The 22,851-nt window shown below is 42.3% G+C and overlaps 2 protein-coding genes across 5 annotated transcripts; one reads left to right on the top strand and one right to left on the bottom strand.

Annotated features, from left to right (window-relative positions):
• Window positions 1–118: 118 nt before the first annotated feature.
• On the top strand, window positions 119–6,482 carry LOC115586082 (uncharacterized). The gene is made up of 12 exons (XM_030424845.1): window positions 119–290; window positions 423–466; window positions 1,178–1,241; window positions 1,547–1,678; window positions 2,916–3,020; window positions 3,112–3,161; window positions 4,128–4,253; window positions 4,375–4,420; window positions 4,669–4,740; window positions 4,840–4,993; window positions 5,098–5,180; window positions 5,285–6,482. Exons 1-12 carry the CDS (start codon window positions 258–260, stop codon window positions 5,438–5,440), a joined length of 1,065 nt encoding a protein of 354 aa, XP_030280705.1. The 5' UTR covers window positions 119–257; the 3' UTR covers window positions 5,441–6,482.
• A 1,663-nt stretch (window positions 6,483–8,145) lies between these two features.
• Window positions 8,146–19,256, bottom strand: neto2b (neuropilin (NRP) and tolloid (TLL)-like 2b). 4 transcript variants are annotated; one of them, XM_030424700.1, is made up of 13 exons: window positions 18,814–19,255; window positions 17,669–18,611; window positions 15,519–15,575; window positions 15,180–15,338; window positions 13,486–13,734; window positions 13,266–13,313; window positions 12,972–13,099; window positions 11,385–11,486; window positions 10,959–11,085; window positions 10,518–10,631; window positions 9,823–9,953; window positions 9,637–9,729; window positions 8,146–9,550 (listed from the first exon to the last, which is right to left on the bottom strand). In XM_030424700.1, the coding sequence occupies exons 2-13, from the start codon at window positions 17,676–17,678 to the stop codon at window positions 9,101–9,103; spliced, it is 1,668 nt and encodes a 555-aa protein (XP_030280560.1). In that variant the 5' UTR covers window positions 17,679–18,611; window positions 18,814–19,255; the 3' UTR covers window positions 8,146–9,100. The 4 variants fall into 4 exon arrangements, with proteins under 4 accessions (XP_030280560.1, XP_030280561.1, XP_030280562.1 ...); XM_030424701.1 differs by having other exon boundaries at window positions 15,222–15,338; window positions 17,669–19,256; XM_030424702.1 differs by lacking the exons at window positions 15,519–15,575; window positions 17,669–18,611; window positions 18,814–19,255 and having other exon boundaries at window positions 14,978–15,312.
• Window positions 19,257–22,851: the final 3,595 nt, after the last annotated feature.

The raw sequence follows: 22,851 nt of genomic DNA on the forward strand, positions 1-22,851 counted from the left end.
GCCCAGCCCACCTGGGTATTCCTATTTAAAGGTGATACTAACCTGTCTCTCTCTCAGACACACACACACACACACACACACACTCAAAGCAGGTGGAGTCAAACAGCAGCATGTGACAAGGTGCAGACTTTTATAGAGGTGTGCTGTGTGATAAGAAAGCACACTTTCAGTACGGGGCCTGGCATGGAGACAGATTACACTGCTGTGTTCCCACAAAGAGTGTGAGTTTTGAATAGACTGATCATTGTGCATTTACCATGACGCTCAATGGTACTCTGAGAGGATGGCAGGTAGGCATTACACTTCAAACTTTTCTAGTGCGTTAACAAATGAGCTAAAAATGAACACAGCTTCTTTGCAAACTGTTACGAGGGAAGTAACGGGCATATTTCTGATAACATGTTTGAATTCTGCTTTTTCAGATTGATTTTCTCACCACAGAGTACTTAGTGCTACTCACCCCCAGGTAAATCTCTTCCTCATATCCTCCTCATGATTCATTTACCTGAACAGCTACAAATGCTGTTTACTCTTTACTATTCGCAAATATCTACAGGAGGTTTTATGCCAAAATGTTTTAAATGAGTCGTGCAGTATGTCTGTCATATCAGCAGAATAGTAATCTTTAAATTTCAGTTTTGTGATTATGGCAATATATAACAAGAGGCAGCTTTTTGGTTTCCTTCTGAAATCCTCGAGTGTTCTTACAGTTGTATTAATCATTACCACATACGTTGCCTGCTAAAAGTGTAATATGAAGCTCACAGGGTAGTTGTAGCTAAACTCAGTCGCCCCTCTGCTGTGTCTTTGTGCTTTTTTCTGTCTTTCTGCTGCTTGTGACAAAGAAAACAAACAAAATAGTAACATCCACAGAGAAGGGTTATGGTTTCGACATGTTTGTCATTTTACAAGATTTTTTACAGGTGTCACATGTTTCTGAGATAAGTTGTCCTGCAGATGGGTCTGTCTCATCTTCAGACACTCGGGGCCATAAACCAATCTCGGCTCACGCTTAGTGTTTATGTGTTGTCTTATCACTTTCAGTTTGCGACGTCATGTTTCTTTTTCGTCATTCATGTCGTCAGGCGATTAAAAGTAGTGCAATGTTGATAGAATTCTCCCCCCGTTGGCACACACAGCATTATGTAATACTTCACATGTTTCTGTTTAACTGCAGCGTGATTGGGAGTTTTTCTGTCCTGCTGGTTTCCATAGTGAGATGGAGGCATCTGAATGAACAGGTGAGTGAGTCAAGTGGTTTGTATTTGGAAATGTTCGTGTGTGTGTGTGTGTGTGTGTGTGTGTAGCATCTGTATTTATTTTCCAGTATGACAGTGTAAAGACATGGATTACATACACTTCCTCACACATTATTGGGTATTCAGTCTAATGCAGCTGTGCCACATATTTTTTCGCTTGATCTAAATGTTTTGGTACAGAATGTCTCAGAGACACGAATGCTGACAGGAAATGTGTTGAGTTTTATTATCTCAAGCAACTTTCCAGCAAAGCAACATCCCTTACAGTGCCTGTGTTTTGTCTGCAGGTGCACCTCCTGGTGCAGCTCGCACTGGCAGACCTCCTGGCTGCTATGATCCTGATGTGCACCAGTGCCATGAACAAAGTCAGCATTGAATACAGAGTAGAGATCTGTCAATACAGCCTGCCGCTGTCACTGGTGAGCAACGGTTACTTTTACTTTTCAGACCCTTTAGCCCTACAGATTAATATCGGATTGCTTCCTGGTGGTGGAGGGGATCATATCTGAGGTTTAATCTTCTCAGATAATACAGTAGGTCACTGTGTTACCGTTACTGTGATCGAAATGTGCCACATCATTCTAGCTGTAATAAAATGTTAAATCTTGTGTTCCTTATTGCATCCATAAACCAAAGTGGCAGGCCGTTTCGCTGTGCCCTGTCCTAAATTATTCAAATGTGTCTACATTGTTTCCTCAGACAAAGAGGTACAACTTCTTCTTTCATGCTCTCCCAAATTTAAAAGTGCCCAAACGTTTCTGTAAGTCTCTGCTAGTGTCCCGATTTAACACTATGTTTCACGGTGATAAGAGTTAAGGAGTAGATATTGACTTTACATAATACAAACATAGAAAAGAATGTAACATAGGAACAAAAACTGTGTTACTCAGTTTCAAAAGGCAGGTATGGAAAATATTTAGCATTTCGAAAGTCCAATATTTGATCAAAGTCAAAATAAATGTTTCAGGTTTCATGTCTGAATTAAAAATGCTTGTATCGGTTCGTATAGACCCAAAATCTGTGGACTCCAATAAGCACTGAAATTATGCTGTTATCCATTTGAAACGCCAACAAAGATACAAATTATATATATTATAAAAGGTCTATGAAACTCACAAAGAAAAAAGGTACATTTACATTTATGGCATTTAGCAGACACTTTTGTCCAAAGAGACTTACAATAAGCACATTTGAGAAACCACAACACATCACCGTCGATAGAGTAAAAAAGAAAGAGTCATGCTAAATAAAATAATTCTAGAGAATTATTAATATGCCAGTCAGCATCTCAAAGTTCAGACAAACTAGTGGCTTGTAGCAGAAACAGTGAAGCAAAGTTATTCAGAGAGCTGCAGGTGCAACCAGCTCACAATATGATACTCTCACAATATTTATAACAAAGTTGTAATGAAATCAAACTGTGTCTGTGTATAACTGCTGATGACCGAACATCCTGATGACATTTAGTTTGGCCGTATGGTATTTCATGTGTGCAAACAAACAAAAACGAGGACCTTTGTGAAGTCATTACTAAGGCGATACGTCTTTCAGCTTCATTATGCATGTTGCCACATTTTGCATCACTATTACATAATCTGCCACGACATTTTGTTACACCCCTGTTGCAATTTAATGTCCGTGTCCACTCTGTTCCAGACGTTTTACTTCATTTCATTTCTGCTGGTGGTGGTTTACGCATGGAAGTCGAACAGCGCACTCCAAGGGTGGAGAGCAAGACCCATAGGAGACGAGGCCGGACAGGTGAGGCGCCTGCTGCATTTGTAGATTATCAATTGTAAAAAGAATTAAACTAATTCAGTCAGTTCATTCTCCTTTCCTCTCTCCTTCACAGAGTCCCTGCAGAAGGAGAATAATCACTTTACCTGTATATGCCATTGTGTGGTGAGTTTGTTAACGGCATCTTTTTATTGCATTTTCTTTTCATTTTCTATTTAATGTTTGGCAGGAAATAGCTCAGATCAATGGAAAATCACTGCCAGCTGTGGGCCCGACTCTGTTTAAAAACGGTTCCAGCAGGTTTCCTGCCGTCTCACTGTGAGGACAAAAGCAATAAAAATATGAGCAGTACAAGCAGATGACAAAAGTTTACTGATTTAACAAAGATTATTCTTCATACATCTGTGCTAGGACAATATATGGCAATGAGAATAAGACGTTAAAGCAACATTGTGTTTATTTTTTACCTTAAATAACAGCTTCAAGCGTCAGCTTGATGGTAAAATATCTTGTAACAGGGAGAATGGTGTTGCTGTCTCAGCCACTCCGCCCCAATCACTTGTTTCTGCACTATGTAACTTCAGTGAGCGGGTCGGATCACAGCGTTACATACATGTTGACTTCAGCGTACAAGTTTTGTTTATAGTTACACTAATACACTTATATTATTATTATATATTACATTGTATTACATTGTCCAAATGTAACAGACCTGAGATTTGTATTTACGACAGTGGTGACGCACTCAGAAATCGTCAGAGGGCACCAAATCGCACAAATGCCAATTTCTACATATTGTTGCTTTAAACTAAAATGACAAAAATAAACAGATTATAAACGTATGCAGACAGATGACACAGATATTCAGGGTTACATGAGTAGTTGATTTTCATTCAAAAGAAGTATAAATATCTGTGTGATGTTTAAACTGAGAGATTTTTCTGATGCAATGTCAGAATTTGTTCCAGATTTTAGTGTACGTACAGAAGAAAACACAGATATAACTTAACGCTGGGATATGATTGAGTCATTTGTAATAGCTTTGGGTTATTCCTCCAGGTTGAAAATACTTCAGCCCTGGTGTACATTTTTTAATTTAAATTCTGTATCTTTGTTTGTCTTACATTACAGGTTGATCCCCATTTCAATGTATTTAGCATATGTGCTCACCCCCTTCATAAAAAGTGCTTCGGTGATACCAGGCACCAGCATATCGATGAGCGGGACCGTCCCTTCTATTGGCAAATACTGCAACAGGTAAGCAACCAACCTCTTTGATAAACTTCCTGTAGAGTCACTGCTTTCAAAGAAGGTACAGGAGTGAAATAGGTCTGTTCCCCTGCGCTTTTGACCTGTTTGATTTTCCTTTTATCCTCAGCTGTATTTTGTTCTTGCATGTCTGGAGAGATTCCTGCTCTGATGATGTGAGTATGAAACGGTCTCATGACACACTGTGTGAACTCGCCTATAAGTCTTTCTTGGGTGGATTCATTTTAACTTGCAATGGTTTTTTTTTTCCACATTTCTTCTTTCTTTCTTCTTAATTTTCACGTATTGTTACTTTTATTGGCATTGTTACACATTGTATTCATTATAAACGCCTTTGTTGTGTTCAGCCATCTAAAAAAAATGATGATTCATTGTTTTAACACAATGTTTGTTTTCTTTCCAGGAAAAAAACCACGATATCACGATCCGATTATTTCTTCTCATCGTTGTGATATCAGTGCTGCTGACCTGCTCTGTAAGTCGAAAGCAATCGAATTGGGAGATTGTTTGTTGACAGTTCTGTCTTGATATGATTAGGATTCATCTTTTTTTTTTCTTCCTTTTCTTGTTTCAGGTCATTTACTACAAGGTTGGTAAATGGTACAAGAGACATGAGCAGGAGGGGCTTTTTCCTGTGGAGGGAGACGGACGTTCAAGGAGGAGATTTAAAAGAGTGCTTTCTACGGCAAGAAACATGATGATGGTCGTCTTATTCTGCTGGGCACCAGGTACGCAGGCACACACACACGCCCCCACACACACTCACACACATGCACCCACACATTACATTTCATTACATCAGACTGATGTCCTATGTTTCTTCCGGCTGTAGTGATTGTCCTCATTCTGCTGTCGTACCTGATGTACTGGACCAAGGTTGAACAACACAGTCTGTTTGTTCTTTACATAATACAGGTGCGTTTCAAAAATAAAAAACAAGACATGATTTGAAAAGAGGAATTTAAAGTTTCCTCTTATGTCTGAACAGCAGGTTTTATTATTGTTTTTGTTCATCTCAGGCTGCCAGCGTTTCCCTGCAAGGCTTCCTGAACAGTATGGTTTACGCCTGGAGAAGGCCCAACTTCACGGAGGCTGTTCTGGGAGAGAACACACCCCTGGTGGGATACAACCGCCTTGCCTTCTTTGATGAATCACTGAGGAGCTCGTCCTGTTGACTCCAAACACACAGAGACACTTTTATGCTGCTGCAACTTGCACTGGCCTGAGGAACACTGGCTGTATGCCCGCAAGGTTCTTCGCTTCATCGCAGTCTAGACTGAAACATCCAACGTTCTCATTCACAGACTGAGCATGAAGAGAAACAGAACGGAAGGAGTTTTTTTTAAAACAAGCAAAGACTGCTGCAGTGTTTTTCATCGCAACTCCTGCAGTATAGTAGCATTTTGTTTTGTACAGATGGTGACAAAAAGGACTTCTGGATACAATGTAGAATTGTGACATCATTACAATGTGCTGTTAAAGTTTTTTAAGATTTTAAAGAATTCTTGAATTATTGCGGTGTGGGATTTCATTTTGTATTGTCAGCTATATATTGTTAAATAACGCTCTTTTAATCCAATCGTTGTACTGACTTACTCAACCGTGTCTCTGTACTCTGCAGTTCAAGACAAGAATGATGTGAAACCTGTCGGGGTTGTACAGCTCGCGGTGTCATAGCCGAAGCAGCGTGCCACCTATGATGACATAAGCGTTCAGTCTCAGGAGCATGTTGTACAGAACGCGTTGCAGCCGTGAGGAATGCTGAGTTGCTGTAGACAAGAAAGGAACACAATATCTGCCATGTCACCTTAACTTTTAACGTGGCTCATAAAAAGCAGTACGCGCTTATGCAGCCGAGCTCGCACATGCGGCTTATCAGCTATGTGGTTGTTAACGCACACAAACACGGGTGCACAGACGAGTGTGTTATTATGTTATAGCATCTTAAACGTCAGGGTGAAACGTTTGGAACCGAGTTGAACTCTGCGAGGCAAACCTGTTTCTGATTATGTAACTGATCAGCTGACTCAAGCATTTATCTGCTGCACTGTAAAGCAAACTTGTTCAGTTCAGGAAAGTAAATGTTCAGTTTTGACTGTGCACACAGGTCCTTTGTGGAGGGCCACGCAGTCACCTGTACATAGACTGATGCAAAGAAGAAAACATGAAGGTTATACATTACACAAGGCATGTAACAATAAAAAACAGATGGAGACGGATGAGAGACGTCTGGTTTTTTACTATGTTTTGTCCTGTTACGCGGAGCTGTAGGTTCCTCCATTGTGTTCAGTATGGATTCAGTTGAGGAAAGAATAAACCCTTTTATATTATCCATGTTCACGGATCCATATTGTTATAGAAAGCCATGCAGCCTGCATCAGCTTCACCTAATTTTAATTTCCTTCGAGCAATCCGTCACCCGACGTGCCCCAGATATCCTGCCTATTCATGGATATCATGTGAGAAGAATAATGACTGTGTACCGCAGCGTCACAGAAAAAGGAGGCCATCCTCAGCGGATATGTTCAGTGCCTGGGAAACACGGAGATGTGATAAATCCCGTCCCTTGTTAGAAGTCATTATGAGCGGCTCAGAGCCGTTTGGTTATTATTTGAACAGCAGCATGGACACCAGCCATACTGTGGCCACAAGGCTGCATGTTCATGTGTTTGTCTGTGCGTACGCATAGTTGCTCCATAAATCATCTGCCCAGTGAATCTTCTGAATATGACGAATGAACCCCGCAGACTTGCTGACTAAACTGCCAGGCGGTGGCTTGCTTGACTTTCTGGATTTTCTAAATGTGTTGTGCCCCGCAGCTCCAAGGTTATCTGAGTGCGTGGGCACACAGCGCTGCGCACGTGTGAGTAAAAGTAAAAGGGAAAGGGAGATGTCAAACACAGACTTCAGGAAGAAAACAGCACATGGAACAATTCTCCCATAAGCATAATCATCCACGCCCATCTTTAGGATACAACATGTTAAAGGATGAGTTCACCCCAAAATGACAGTTCAGTTGTTATCTACTCAACCCGACACTGATGGAAAGTCAGGTGAGTTTTCATAGTCCACAAAACATTTCTGGAGCTTCTCAGCAAAACAGAGCTGCAGCATAAAAAATAAAAACGTAAGAAAACAAAAACAACCATGAAATCCAGCTCTTGGGAAGAATTTGTTTGGAAAGACGTAACACGCACCCTTTTTAACTCCAGCATCTCCACTGTAGCAGCTACACCCACCCTGTCTAAAGTGGGAGCACAAGCTGAAACATGTCAAGAATGCAAAACTGCATTGAGTCATTTTAGGTGGGTTTTTTTCTTGTTATTTTTAACATTTTAAAACAAGTCCCCATCTACTTCACTTGTTACGTTTTTCTGAGACGTTCATATCACTTTCCATCAGTGCCCCACACTGATATTGAGTAGGTGATGACGGCAGTTTCAGTATTTGGGTGAACTTTTCCTTTAAAGCCATCAGTCAAAGATGTACATTGTGTTGTTTATCGCGGTCAGATGAGATACAGACTTTCTGTTTCAGTTCATTTAAGTTGTTTGTCAGTGTCAGTACTGGCTCTCACACTGCTCCATTTAATTTTTTAAATCGTTACAGCTTTTTATCAGCTTGTAATAAAGTTTTTATTCGATGTTTGTTGTGTTCCTGCGAAATAGTTCAGTGGTTTTTGGTGGTTATAATATCTGATAAAACAACACCACAGCCTGGCGATAAACTTTATATGGGAAAATTCCAACCAGCAGACGAGTGAGACACACCTTTAAGGAGTTTCCTGATCAACACCTATCTCCCTCCAGGTGAGCAGGCGCGACTGTTTATGGTGAAAATGGCTCCATGTCAAAGGCAAGATGAGACTAGTTTCTTGAACTAACGGCGCAGAAATTTAGATTTTTATTCTTTAATACAGGTAATGACAGATCTCACATTAACTGTGGGGAGATTTTTTTTCATTGTTTGCATAAAATGTAGTCACTTTTTCCCCTAAAACATCCCTGCGGAACCAAAACACTGACTTAGGACATATTTCAATAAAATCTACTCGCTTTACAGTACGATGTATTTGACAAAATACACTGATAACAAGAACAACACACAGCATCATCGTCAGTCTTCCCTCTAACACAGCTCGCTGTTAGTTGTCTCAGTGTCTGGGCGGGCATGATTGCCATGCTGGTGTTGTTTCTGGAACGTTATAATGATCGTTGCTTCCAGGACCATCATTGTAACTGACCAATCACGTTTTTATAATGCCAAAGTTTGATGACTCAGCGAAGAAAAGAGAAGAGAGAGAAGTACACATGTGGGAAAAGGCATCCTGTTTTCCACAAGTCAAACGTTTTCAAAGGGTGTATTTTTCCCCGAACCACAAACCTAACCAAGTATTTTTGTTGTCTGGAGCTCATGAAACAGTGACCCAAAACTGAAAAGAAACTGAAAATGAACTTAAAAATAAAACCACATGTTCCAAACGGATCACACAGCCAGGACTCCTGAGTGAGAGTCATGTATTTAACCCACAAAGTTACATCATTTCACTCCAGATGTGTTTCTCTGCTGCTGTTTTGTGTTTTGATACGATGTTCCTGGGGCGACATTAATTATGAATTTTCTAGGGAACGACACCATCAGACACACCATCTGAGCAGAGTTGGCAGTGCTGCAGCTCTTGGAGCTCTGCTCTGTAACAGACCCTGTGTGAGAAGGAGGCGAGCAGCGTATGAAACATCTGCTCTGTGGTGTTGAATTAAAAGTTCTGCCCCCGAAGTTAGACACTGATTGTTAAAAGTTGTTTCTGCACATCGTGCCAACCTTGTCTTTCCTCCTCAGAAGTCCATGGACAAGGATCTTTGCTGGGCCATTTCAAAGTTCCCTCTTCGACTTCCTCCTCTGCGTACATACACATCATACCTTCCGTCTTCATCATCCTCTTCATCCTCTTCCATTACTCTATCCTGCCGCCCCATTACTCTATCTCCCATCACATGATGGCCCTGCATTCGACCAGGTTTCATACTAGGCCAGCTCTTTTTCCGCAGGCTGCTGCTCAAGTCCCCGAGGGGGGGTAAGCTGCTCTGGAAGTCTCCTCTGAAAGAGGGAAGCTCCATGGATCCCCTGCCCAGGCTGTGTGCGCCTTGACCGCCTTTGAGGGAGTTGACAGAAACCTGGGAGCCACAGTGGTGTTCATGAATGCATCGTGAGCCCGATGAGGATCGTCTGAGCGCCTGCAGGGACTGAAGTTCCTCTGATAACTCCCCGAGGTCCCCTGACATCTCCTAAAGAGGATCATGTGAGTACATTTGTCATTTTAGAAGAAGGCGACAGAGAGCAGCTGATAATGTATCAAAGTGATCAAACTGACCTTGTCCCTGAGAGTAAAGAGCTCATAGTGCGGAGGGTCAAACACCTCCTGCAGGTCGCCTCGTTGGAACAGGTTATTCTTACGTACCAACACCTTCAAATTGTGATTGAACAAACTTGAATGAATTAGCTGCTTCTACACCAACATTTTTGGGCTGAATGATTATATTGCGACTGTCTCACTCACCTTTTTTCGAGGCTGTTTGACCTGTACCAGGATGGAGATGATGAGCAGCAGCAGCACCACTCCCGTAGACACACAGATTACTGTCCCGTGAGTCTTTGTGATCTGGTGAAAGATGCCTTTGCTCTTTTTCTCTGGGTGACAGATAAGAAGAGAGCGAGAACGAGATGTGAAATATGAGGGACATTTAGAGGTACTGAGAGTACATCAGTCATTTACCGGTTACCGCCCCCATCGGGACAGTCTGTATCTTTGCTTGCCAGGAACAATTCAGAGCCTTCACTAAAAGCCAAAGCCGTGATTAACAGCCATTTAAATCAATGGAGGTGCTTGGGAGCCACTAAACAGCCAAAAGGCCCCGGAGGTCTTTTGGCTTGAAAGCCGTCGAAGATGACGAGATCATTGTTTTCCTGCCAAGAGGAAAGTTTGAAGGGATATTCTGTACTGTCAAACATCTACAAATATCTAATACTCTATAATACCGTAGTCACAGGGTCGAAATTAAAAGACTGGCCGAGTGTCCTGTCGCAAAAACATCTTTTAATTTTTAGCCGCAGATCCTCAAGGAGGCTCAATGTGACACAACAGACCAGACGTGACACGCATCATATTGCATCACACGACACAACTCATCGTCGTCACAGCACAGAGGGTTTTTAAAGAGAGAGTTACACAGCGCTTCGGCACGAGTGGAGTACCTTTGCAGTTGCTTTCATCCCAGGGGAAGACACAGTTCTGTATGCCGTTGCACACCAGAGAAGTGTTGATGCACATGTTGCTGTGGCAGAAGAACGCACTGCTTGAACAGGGTGCTGAAACACAAACACATGTATATCAGCAGCCGGGAAATCTTTCCGCTTCCTTTAATTCTCGGTCAAAGTCGTGCTGTTTGATTACAGGTCTGTCATTAAACCTGAGCATTTTTGTATGATTGTTATACATCGTGCAATTGAATGCATCTTCCACCAGGAAAACTTTATACGCTTATAAAAAAGCTGCAGTATGGAAGAGAAACCACAGGAGGGTGCTGCCACAACACTGTGTTTGCCCTGTCACAGCCACAGACACCACAAAAAAGCAACTTGGTACTGAAGGAAAATGTCAGAGGTTCAGTGTAATGTCAAGAGAAAGAAACTCACGGTCTGCAAAAATGGTGAAGAGCATCCGAAAGCGGCTGAGACGGCTCGTCTCATCGGCCCACATCCTCACTACTCCCACACCGTTGTCCAACATGATGTCATTAGCTACTGTACTACAAAACTTGGCCTGCAAGAAACCACGCACCATTTTTTTTTTCTGTCTTACATTGTTTGATGTGAGGTCTCATTGGAGCCATGTTCTGTAGAACAGTTGCTACAAAAAAATTCAAATACTATAAGAATGTATGAAATAGAAAGATTAACCCTGCTGTGTAGCAGAAGGAGAGAGACATTAGGAACTATAATGCAACAGAATTTGCAATAGATTAAATGAGGTTCATCAGATCAAGGGGCTCACAAAATGTAAATACACGTAATATACATCATACATACATTATAATGGAATGTAAATGTAAATTATATTACCTTTAGGTCCTCAATGGCATTACTGCCATCATAAACAGCCACAAAGTTCTTCTTACACTCGTTTGAGTTTTCCATCTGGTATTCCAAGAATCGCAGGTAAATCTGGAACAAGCATTGCAAAGAAGAAGAAGAAGAAGAAGAAGAAGAAGAAGAAGAAGAAGGAGAAGAAGAATCTTTATTTATGTCACATATCATACAATGTGCAACATGATGAAACTGGTACTCTACATTTGACCCACGGCCTGCGAGCAGTGGTCCAGGGTACTGACTGGAGAATCAATCTAATGTGCATGTTTTGATGGTGAGGGAAACCGGAGTACCCGGAGGAAACCCGCCGAGGGGGGATTTACTCCACATTTTGTTCATTTTTCATGCAGTTCAGTGTATCTGCTTCGCCGTAACAAGACGCGTCCTGTTTTTCAGGCATCAATCAAATCGAGCAGCTTTACTCTATGTGTGCTTCCAGTATGTTGGATTATCAAACCATATGTTGTGCTTTACAAATGATGTGCACACACGTCACGCTGTGTTTGTACCGTCAGGGAATGTGAGATAAGAAAAAGCACATTCAGAGGATTTTTTTATATGAAATTGAAATCCACATGATTTGTCTTCGTCATTATCCAAAGGGATGAAACAAACATGTCACGATATTAGATTTTAACCACTGCACTGTTTGACCCCAATGAATCATATTTCCTTTCCTCAACTAAATGTCAGACAGCGGCTCCCTGATGAAGACCTAGAGGTCTAAACATGTTTGAATTTTTAATCATGTAGCCACAAAAATACAGGCTTTTTAATACATTATTCCTCATTTAATAATTTTCCTGTGCCTGGATGTCCTCTGGTTTTTGAAGTAATCTTTTTCCAGTTTTTCCAAAGGCACCCGACACAGTTTTTCATCTAGATTGCATTACAAAGAGCTACTAGTCATCTCTTTTCCATACTTTTACATTTATCAGCACTTTCCTCCGATGAGCATCCTGTTATTACACAAGGATAAATCGGGGGAATGAAGCTTACAGCCCAGTCGGCAGAATAAAATATTGGCATTGTGCTTTTCTGCCAACCCCCGGAACCTCTTAGTTTGTATGTTTTGTCGATGCCATATCAACATTTCATATCACATGTGTGATTCGTCTTTTCTTATCAGGAGAAGGCGGGAAAGATGGTCGCACGACACCTGTCTGAGAGCCGCTGTTTGAGACGTCTTCAACCAAAAAAGGGGTATTATTTTCCGGGTGTGTTCGTGGCGCATATTTTTCAGAAGACATTGCAACAACTTCCACACGAAAACAGAATATGTTTAAGCATATGTCGAGACATTTCTAGCTGTGTTTGCTGCGACAGACTTTCATAGGCCAAAGTGATCTCTTCCTAACTCTTGTCAAGTGGATTTTCTGTCGAAACCTAACCAGACCAAGTTGTTGTCGCTACATAAAATTTAAAGCTGAACCTAAAGAAAGCATCAACGTATCTTTGTTTTGCCGACATCTATTGTGGTGATGCGGTGGAAGCTTATTCTGTTGTTGTGCATCAGAAAACTGGCAGATATGTAAAACGTCCACGCGTCAAATGCCATACCCTGTTGTTTGGTGGGGCTCGTATGGTCCAGATGCAGTCCACCGCCTGGTCGGGCTTCACTTTATACTCCTCCTCTACCTGACTGGAGCGGATCATGCCGTCTGCCCCGGACAGCTCGAACTGACAATCTGACCCACAGACAGCAACGGAGGGAAACAAAGAGGTGGATAACAAGAAAACAAAAGCGAGAAAAGGAGATTAGAGGTGAAGGTGAAAGGAATCGTCGTGACTTTGCATCACAAAGACGCAACAACTAAAGTTGTTTGAGTAGGCTGGACTGGGTGTTTGGCCTACCTGGGATAGGGTTTAAGAGTCCTCCAATATGCAGATGAAATTCAGGGTCTTCGGGAGGAAAATCATAAAGACAACGATGAGGCATCACATGATCAGAGGCATTGTCACTGGAGATACATTTTTCACTGATAACAGGTGAGCCAGGTGAGGATTCAGAAGGTGCGTGAGAAAGCTGCCCTACGGGGGGAAACAATAAGCTGCCCCGCTGTGTTTTGATCACCTGCGGTGAAGCTGTACTGGACCCGGAAGCCGATCCCCTCCAGCTCTTCATCGCTGAAGAAGCGGATCCACATGAAGCGTCCGCTGGAGAGGACGAGCCCTGGTGTCGCAGAGCCGCAGAAGCGATTGATGAGCGGCGAGAAGCTGAAGGGGCCGTCGCGCACCTCGATGTGGTCGAAGCGACACTCGAACGAGGCCTCGATGTAGAAGGTATCATCGAACAGCAGCTCTATCCTCTGGCGGGGCAGAGCTGAGGGAAGCAGAGCGCAGGGTCACATCTACTGCCACACAGGTGATTCAGGGATATAATGCTAGCAGAGAATAGTAAGAACAGTGAAAACAATATCTTATATCCGGTTTTCTATCTGATTACAGAAGGTCGGACTGTTTTGAGGGCTCCGGGAGCAACGAAGTTTAATGCAGTCTTCGTGCTGCAAAATAATGAGGAGTGCACTGTGAAGAGTTATTGTCTGTCAGCATATTCACACAGCGGCAGTTTTACTCTGCCATCAAACTCATTGTTGGAAAGGTCGTGCTTCTGCTTTTTTTATAGGCTATAAGTCCTACAAAGAAAGAGAATCTGACAAGTTATTGTAATTTCCTCGCTTTCTGACAGATCAGCAACTGAAAAGACAACAGGAACATCCGGCTTTGTCTCAAGGTAAAGCGACTTATTTGATAACCAGTTAGCTTCCGTTAGCTACAACAGCTAAAATTTAGCATTCGGCCACTTCCTAGCTACCATTACTGTTTGAGACATGTTACATGATACGATAGGAAAAGTTGAAATTCATTCTAAAATACATAAACACACATCTTGGACACATTTATTTAAGTCTGGAAGCGAAGCTCACTGGAGGTAAATACACATAAAACACGTCATATTCTGCCACTAGGGGGCTTTAAATCAAAACAAAACAAAAGACGTTGTCGAGGGTTTGCGGAGATTTGAACCGGCAAGAGATTTGGGTTCAGAGCCTGAACACAAATCATCGCTTCTCTTGTAGTGAAGGAACCATTAAACAACCACCGCTGATGATTAAGTTTCATTCATGCTAATTTTAGTGTTGATCTCCGATTTTCCTATCCAGGAAGTAGTGACAGGCAATCGAATGAAATGCACAGCTACCTTGAGTTAACTTGTGGATCTCTCCAAGGATGGTTTGTTGGGCACATTTGGGGAAATTGTAAATTGTATGTTTAAGTTAGAGTGAAGGGGTTGAATGCTAATGTTAGCTAACAGGTTATTAAATATGTTGTTTAACCTCGAAATATGACCCAGTGTCCCTCCAGATTTTCACTATCCATCATCTTGTCAGCTGCCGATCGGTCCGGAAATTATAAAGATTTGTCCGGTTCCCTTCATTTATACCTGGAACACAGCAGCATAACATTATCCCGGCGTTTAGGCTTCCCATCCTGAGCGTGACATCAGAGGAAACTGGCTGCGTGTGAATATGATCCATGAAAAGAGAATCCTGTTAATTATTTACGATGAGCAGTGATGATGTTATTCTTGAGAAGACGGAGACGATCAAAGCGACGGACTGAACTCTTGATCATCGCGTATCTAAGTGCGACTTTGTTCCTTGAATTTTCCTTTAATATCCCCTGGAGCTCCCAAAAAGGCCTTCTTTAATATCAAAATCTGCCAGCAACGATGTTCATAATGCTCAGGCGTAGGTTGTTGGTTACCTTCCAGTACGTACAGGCACTCCTTGTTGGGAGGGTACGTACGCGGGTAGTTTGGGGAGCTGAAGCTGCCGCCATCTGTGTTTCGTACCCAGTTTCCACAGTGACGAGAATGCTGCGGCCGCTGAGACGGTTTGACCCCTTTTGATCCTGCACCTCCATCTGCATGAGCACGACAGCCAAGAGACACGTGGAAGACTCATTAGTGCAGCTACGGATATCCAACGTGGAGATGATAAACACCTGAGAAACATATCTAAACGTCCAAAAAAACTGTGACCGTGTGTCTTGATGTCATGTAACCCACCTATCAAAGAAGCAAAGGGAATTTATCAATCTTACCTTTAGTCTTTTGTGCCAGAGCAAATCCCTCCTCAATGATTATGAGAAATATCCAGGCTGTAAAAGAAGCCGACAGCGTGTGAGGAAGGATACAATTATGGAATGAAGGAAAGAAGGAGCTTAGCAGGATTTGTGTGTCTGTGCCCATTGTCTCGGTGCACTCGGCTGAATCCACTGAATGTATATAACAGACCGAAGGAGGCAGAGTTCAAAAGCTTGTCAGGGAGAGAATAAGGACATGAAGCTTCCACCATCTGCTTGCTTAACTCTTTCTCCTACTTTTGCATCCTCCTTATCCTCCTTTTTTCTCAGAGCTTCATGTGAAACACAGAGAATATAAGGTCAATCTGCCGTCTACCACGATGCTACGTGAGCAAATCTCATGGTAAATAACAAAATACCCATGAAATAATACCTTGTGCCACATTTGTGCCAATTACATAAAATATGACCTAAATAGAGCATCTCGCCCGAAGGCACCAGGCCACTAAAATTCTGCTTTGAGTTTTCACCACAGTGGCATGTTGGCATGTTGAAGCGACTGTCCACTCACAAATCTGCATTTATAACAAACAACAAGTTTGTCGTAACACAGCTGGAAAAAAAAACCAATTTCTTCCAGAAATCGCTCTTATCTGTGTTCAGGAACAGGAAGTAGCATCAGCTGTCTGATGATTGACTGGCTGACTAAATGTTTTATTCTAGAGCCGACTGATATATCGATCGGCTGATATTTTGGGCTGTTGGTATCACAGATGTGTATGTTGATGATATCAGTCATGTGGAATTTTGTTTTTGTTTTACAGAACATAACGCAGAAAAAGATATAGAATTCTTAAATTGCCAGTAAGTTTACCGTTTTCCATGCATCAGTGTTGTTTTGTGCTACAAAGTTTATCGTTAATCTGTCAAATATCCTGCAGAGATTAAAAATCTTTATGTGTTTGATAACAACATCTGAGGGATAACAGCAAAAAATGTGTGTGCACCAGCCGATATGTTGACATTGGAATTTCTTTACTCGCTTATATCGGTATTGGACCCAAAAATCGGACCCAAAGTAACGTCTTCAAATGACTTGATTCATCCAACGACAGTCTCAATCCCAAAGACTCTTCATTTACCATCATAAGTGACGAGAAAATCAGCAAATCCTCACGTTTAAGAAGCTGGAACCAGCAGGTGTTTGACATTTTTTTCCATCAAAAATCAAAGCGAATCGAATTGGCAATTCATTTTCATTCTCTAGACTTATCGATTAATCAATCAATCGTTGCAGCTCTCATTAAAATGACTTTAAGATGGTCAAAAAGTTCAATATATATCTGAAGAATCTCAAAGCAGACATCCAGTAAAAACCTTAACCTGCAGCAAGGTGCTGTGACAAAGAGTCTTTTATTCACTTTCAATCAATTGGTGGCAGGTTTATGGAGGTGAAGCTAAATTTAATTAGACTGTCCGTCTTCACAATGTCCCCAGCTGCCTGACAACGTCACTTTATGGGGGAATTCAGGTTTCTAATCTATCACATTGAACCACTTAAACAGAGACCATATACTGTGTGTGTGTGTGTGTGTGTGTGTGTGTGTGTGTGTGTGTGTGTGTGTGTGTGTGTGTGTGTGGAGGAGGAGGAGAAACTGAGGCAGCAGCCCAAATCCTCCTGTCCAGGCTCTGAGCCACCACAAGCTGATCCAAGAGAGAAAACAGATTTCCCCTCTGAAAATGTGGATTATTATTACTTTCTTGCAAAACTTAAGTCTGTATTTTATTTATCTTTTTTAATACCAGCGGAGCGGATTGCGCAAATGCGCCGCTGTCACTTCAGCACCGCGGACCTCTTGCACCAGAGGAACGATGCTCAAACACACACAGATTAGTTGCTCGTTCTCCTGTCTTTCTTTCTTTCTTTTTTTACAAATGTCTCCAGGAAAACAGATCCGTGCTTGGTTATTTTGTGCAGAACATGCGACCTGCACGAGAAGTTTATGAATACAAATGTGCCAGGAAACGACATGTTAAAGGAAAAAAATACAGAGATGACCAAAGATTAGAAAGTCCCTCAGCCTCTCCTTCAAACACAGAACGAAAAAAAAAAAGACAATTTCACCAAAACGCCCCAAAATCATGCAGACATGGATCATCGCACTCACCTGCATGCATCCTCTCTGCTGAAGTCCGTCTTTCTGGGAGGTTTTTTTACGTTTCAAACTTGACAAACTGTGTGTCCCTTACATCCTTCTGCCCGTGGTCCGGATTAGCGCATGTTAGAACCGCTGATTTACCCACCCCAAAAAACCCCCAACTTTCACCTTTCCATCCTAATCCTGCTGGTCACGCTGGGAGACGCTTGTGGGGCAGGAAGCAGCTGATGGTGCTGATGATGGTGAACTTCTCCTTCATCGCCACAAAACTGAGAGGATGAGCACAGTTTTTTTCCCGGCGCGGTGACGCTGTTCCTGCAGAGTGTTTGTCAGACTGAGACCGATCTGTCCTCTCAAATAAAAACGGATCATCTGTCTGCGGCGGCTCCTGGTTTTAAGATTGGGCTCAGTTGGCGCGAGAAGGGGGCGCAGCCGATTGCGCATGTGCGTCTTCATACATGAGTAATAAGTGATATGATAATCCTCTCCGAGCGTGTTTGTCCTGATGCTGAACTAACATCAGGAATCCCCATTTAAAAAAAAAAAATAATATATATATAGTATCATAATAATCTAATTAGCTGGTACAGGGCAACATGCGCGCACAGGACACCTGTGCCAAAAGGCTCACTTAGAACAAATCAAGTCAACACTGCATTCCCGTGTGCAACTGAGCAGAAAGAGAGGCAGGACACGCTGCCTGATGTCTTTCCTCGTTTGTCTTGAAGGACACATGGCGCCTACAGCCCTCAAGAATCTGGCGAGAGCTGCAGAAAAGATGGAAACGGAAGCCAAGATTCGGTGTGATGGAGACTTTCCTTTGATGTGTTGCCTTCTAACAGCAGAGAGTGTCACCGTGTCCTACAGGCAGATCCATCCCTCTTCAGCTGATTGTAATGGCTTTGAGATGGATAGGGCCAGGGCAGCCAGAGACACTCACACAGACAGACACCTATGAGCAAACGAGTGAGATATTCTCATCCATCCGTGCCTTTCACACCTCTGTGGTCAGATGCAGGTGTGGTTTCTTCAAAACAAAGAACCACTTATCAGACTAGAAGGATGACTGTTTCTGATTTGAATTTCCCACATGATTTCAGACTGATCGTTGTGTTGTTGTTGTTATTATGAAGTGATACTGTCACTAAACTCACTGATGTCACCTACAAAGCGATATCCAGCCTGTTTCAAGGTTTGCCCACACTAGCGAAGATTAGCCGCCACGCAAAAAGAGTGTCGCTCCTAAACAACTGAGGTAGATTAACTGAAAAAAAAGAGAGGCACGAAATGGCTCGTTCGGCATAATCCAAGTTCTCGGAAGCCCCGAGATCCCAAATTCATTTATACAGACGTTATTTACACACTTTTTTTTAAAGCCGAAATCTTCACTGTAGCCGCTGAGCTTAAATCGTTAGCCTGAAGCACAAAGCACGAGCGGACGGACGGTGTAAATAAAGTCTTTTTAAATCAACGTGGGATCTTCCAGAGATTCGGATAACACCAGGTGAACAGTATGAGACCATTTTAAGTTATTCTTCATTTTTATTTCCCACATTTTAAAACAAGTCCCCATCTGCTTCAGTTGTTTAGAACAATGCGATGCTGCTTTGCTGCGAAGCTCCAGAAATGATTTATGGACTTCATCCAACTTTCCATCAGCATGAGGTGTGAGTGAGTTATGACTAATCTTTATGATAATTCCATTTTTTGGGGTGAACTTATCCTTTAAGTATATACAAAGTAAGAGGATGGACCTGAAAGTGGACGGTGATCACCGTTTAATGCCATTAGCATAAGTCTTGTAACATGTTTATCAGCCACATAGCTGGTTAATATTAGTAACGAGCTTAATTAATATGTAAACTTTTAGCATAATAAATGTTAACAGCTTACTGTTGTATTGACTAATGTAAAAGCATCTTTATAAATCTTTAAAAAAATGTATAAATTAATATCTTAGTTGACATGAAAACCATTAGTAATGATCACTAGACACATTCGTTAACTGTTTTTATATTTCTGAATTATATTATTACTGATGCATACAAGTTTAAGCAGGAATTTTATTTATAGCTATTGGAGGTAGTTTAAAGTACTTTGTTTACAATTTGGGCACTTTGACAATTCATCAGGCACATGTTATGAGCTGATCATGTGTCTTTATCTGCAGATCAAGTTTGCGTAAATGCCCTGAGTTAAATTCCACCACCACCTCCTCTGAGAGGAAGGTGCATCATCTCACCACATCTGCAGCTGGAGCGAGCGTCTCATCAGTGTGTGTAATTTCATGTTGAACAAGTCTAACCTACATTAATTGTGCTATATTTTTCTGCTGATTGCGATCTTATTGACTTTTTTTTTCCTGCATCCTGGAATTTTTCTGCCCCTCACATAAAAACTCTCGAAACAAACAACCGAAGTGAGAACAGAAGAAGAAAAAAAAAAAACAGCAGCAGCACACACACACACACACACACACACACACACAACTTAGCAAAGCTCAAAGCAACACATCCTTTGAGAAAGCCCCAGGGCCACGTTTTCAAAGTCTCCAAGGCCATCATTATTCAGTAAGGTGGGACCAGTTTTCCTTCTGCAGTAACAACCTCGGGGTAAATTAATTCGTCAGGAGATGAACACACGCACACACCCCGAAATAATATATGCTGATCATAAACTTGCATCATCTGGGCCTGTGATTTAAAGGGACACGACTCCCGTGTGAATGACGGTAAAAGTGAAAGTGTCGTCTCTGAGATGCATGAATCATTTAGTTTCTGGGCCCGGTTTGACGGGGGGACCGCCGCCGCGTGACATGTGAACTAAAGCGACAAAGTGCGAGTGACAGGTTGTCTCTTTGAAAACCAGCTGTTACAGATGACCAGATGTTACTTTTGTCGTGCGATCACTGTCTGTTACCCTCTGTCTGTCCGACTGTCACTCATCCGGACGACACACACACACACACACACACAGGCGAAGTGACAATCTGACACTCGCACACCTTTGTTTACTGCACATCAAAGGGCTTCGAATCTGCATCTGTCGCCATGGCAACCAAGCTGGTGCGCCAGCTTCTTCTGAGGCAATCGGGGACCTAGAAAGCAGAGGTTTTTAGGGGGTTTTGACAGAGACGGGGATCAAAGTGGAACAAAAGACGATTTCTACCAAGACTGTCGACCTGTGCAGCCAATGCTGCCGCTGCTGCTAAAGGGAAAGACTTGTGCTATAGCAACCTGAAGCCAATGGATATACTGTGCTTTCTCGAAAATCCTTTTGAGTTATTGCATTGTTGGAAGAGCTTCAATAAAAGTGGCGTGTCCTTGAGGCCTTGCATTTGCCTCTAATTTAGAATAAAGTGCTTTATGAAATCAGAGTTCAGTGCTGCAGTCGTGTGTGTGCTCCCTCTGTAAGACACACTCAATAAGCTGATGATGAGTATTCAATGATTTGAATGCAATGTGTCCAAAGAAGAGTATTACTTCCTAAATTGAAGCTTTTCATAGGAGGAAAAAAAAATCAAGACTTCTTTTAGCAAAACATCTTTTCTCGCCCCATCTCGACCTTGTACATGTTTTTGCCAACTTTCACATTTATGGGGAGCCTATTATGCTTTTTCGTTGCTTTCCGTTCCTTCACTGGTCTCGTGCATGTAAAAGGTTTTGAAAGTTAAAAAGCTCAGTGTTTACGCCAATAGGAGCCCCTATCTCCCACAGAAAAACACAGCTCCTGAGGTACCTGAACGCCTCGTCAGTAGTTAATTCTGTCACACTATGTCACCATGTCACACATTTGTGTACCTTATAACTATATTCCCGGTAGACGTGAAGTTAACTGGAAGAATAAAACACGACAGAGCCGAGCAGAGTCACGTGAGCGGTGCTGGCTCAGGCATGTGTGAGCTGACGAATCAGAGCAGACTGGGTATTGGAGACAGGAGCTAAAACAAAGCATGTCCGATGGAGGGGAAATACAGTGCTGCAGCGCTGGACTACATGAAGAAACTGTTATGCGTTTTCAGCAAAAAAAGGATGTAAACCTTTTCTAGTAGTTATCCAAAATAAAATTATGAACCTCAATATAGCAGAATATGTCTCCCTGTAGAAAAAAGTGAACAAAAACAACCACTAGAAACCTTTCTGTACAAAGAGCAGTGATAAAAACCACCACGCTCTCTTCAAAGGGAATGAAATATCGGGATTTCTCCTTTTTTTTGACACATGAAACGTTTGCATGCACACGTGTAACCATGCCTCTTCTTAAAGCTTATACCAGCGAGCATCTGCACAGCTCAACATCCTCTCAGTGACATCCACAAAATCTTCCACGTCGCAGCTGTACACATTATTTCAAACGGGATGCCACCCAAAAGGAAGGCAGAGACAGAAAAAGTAGAACGAAAGGAGGATAATGAATCCTCAACTGTTCTTTTTCGCAGGGCCGGGGATTGTAATTAGCATTTTGATTGGACTCGTAACCAGGCAAGTGATTGCTCTTATTAGCGTGTGCTTAAGGATGAAATTAACATCTTTAATTTGGCAGTCCACGGCTGAGTGAGCCAGGTGACACCGCCGGGTGAAAACAACTTTCGCCAACATTCATTCTTTCTTTTTGAACTGTGAAAGAACACATGCATGCTCCGTCTGCATGATCGCGTGTGCCTGTCTTAAATCTGAAAATGACTTTTGTCTGTCTGGAGGAAAAACAAGCTTTCGAGGAAGAACAGGGTTTAAGGTCAGGGATTAACACAGCAGGGTGTTTGATGCAGTTCAGCAGCACCATGTAACAATGGAGGTCAGAGGGTCCCAGGGGCTCCTTATCTATTCTAAAGCACATTACTTCTATAGTAATACACTGTATGGACTCGCTTTGAATCAGTGCCAGTGTTTCTAGAGATGCCCAGTGCGGTAAAAAAACCCAAAACACAACAGATTGTGGAATTTAGAGGAAAAGCACTTTTATCAGCTTCCGAGGAAAAAGTCATTAAGATAGTGCCACGAGCCGGTGATTGGCAGGAAATCCCTGTGGATTTGGCCTATTACTGTTGATGCGGAGGCACAGTGGCCTTCGTACGGGTCCCGACTTTAATAGGGTGGAAGGGTGGAACGGTCACCATGGGCATTTGACATTGCAACTGTAGATTATGCCACAAATAATCACCCTCATGCACAGTGCAGTTTTGTAGAGCCATC

This window comes from Sparus aurata, chromosome 8, assembly GCF_900880675.1.
Source record: "Sparus aurata chromosome 8, fSpaAur1.1, whole genome shotgun sequence".
In the NCBI taxonomy this organism is placed as follows: Eukaryota; Metazoa; Chordata; class Actinopteri; order Spariformes; family Sparidae; genus Sparus; species Sparus aurata.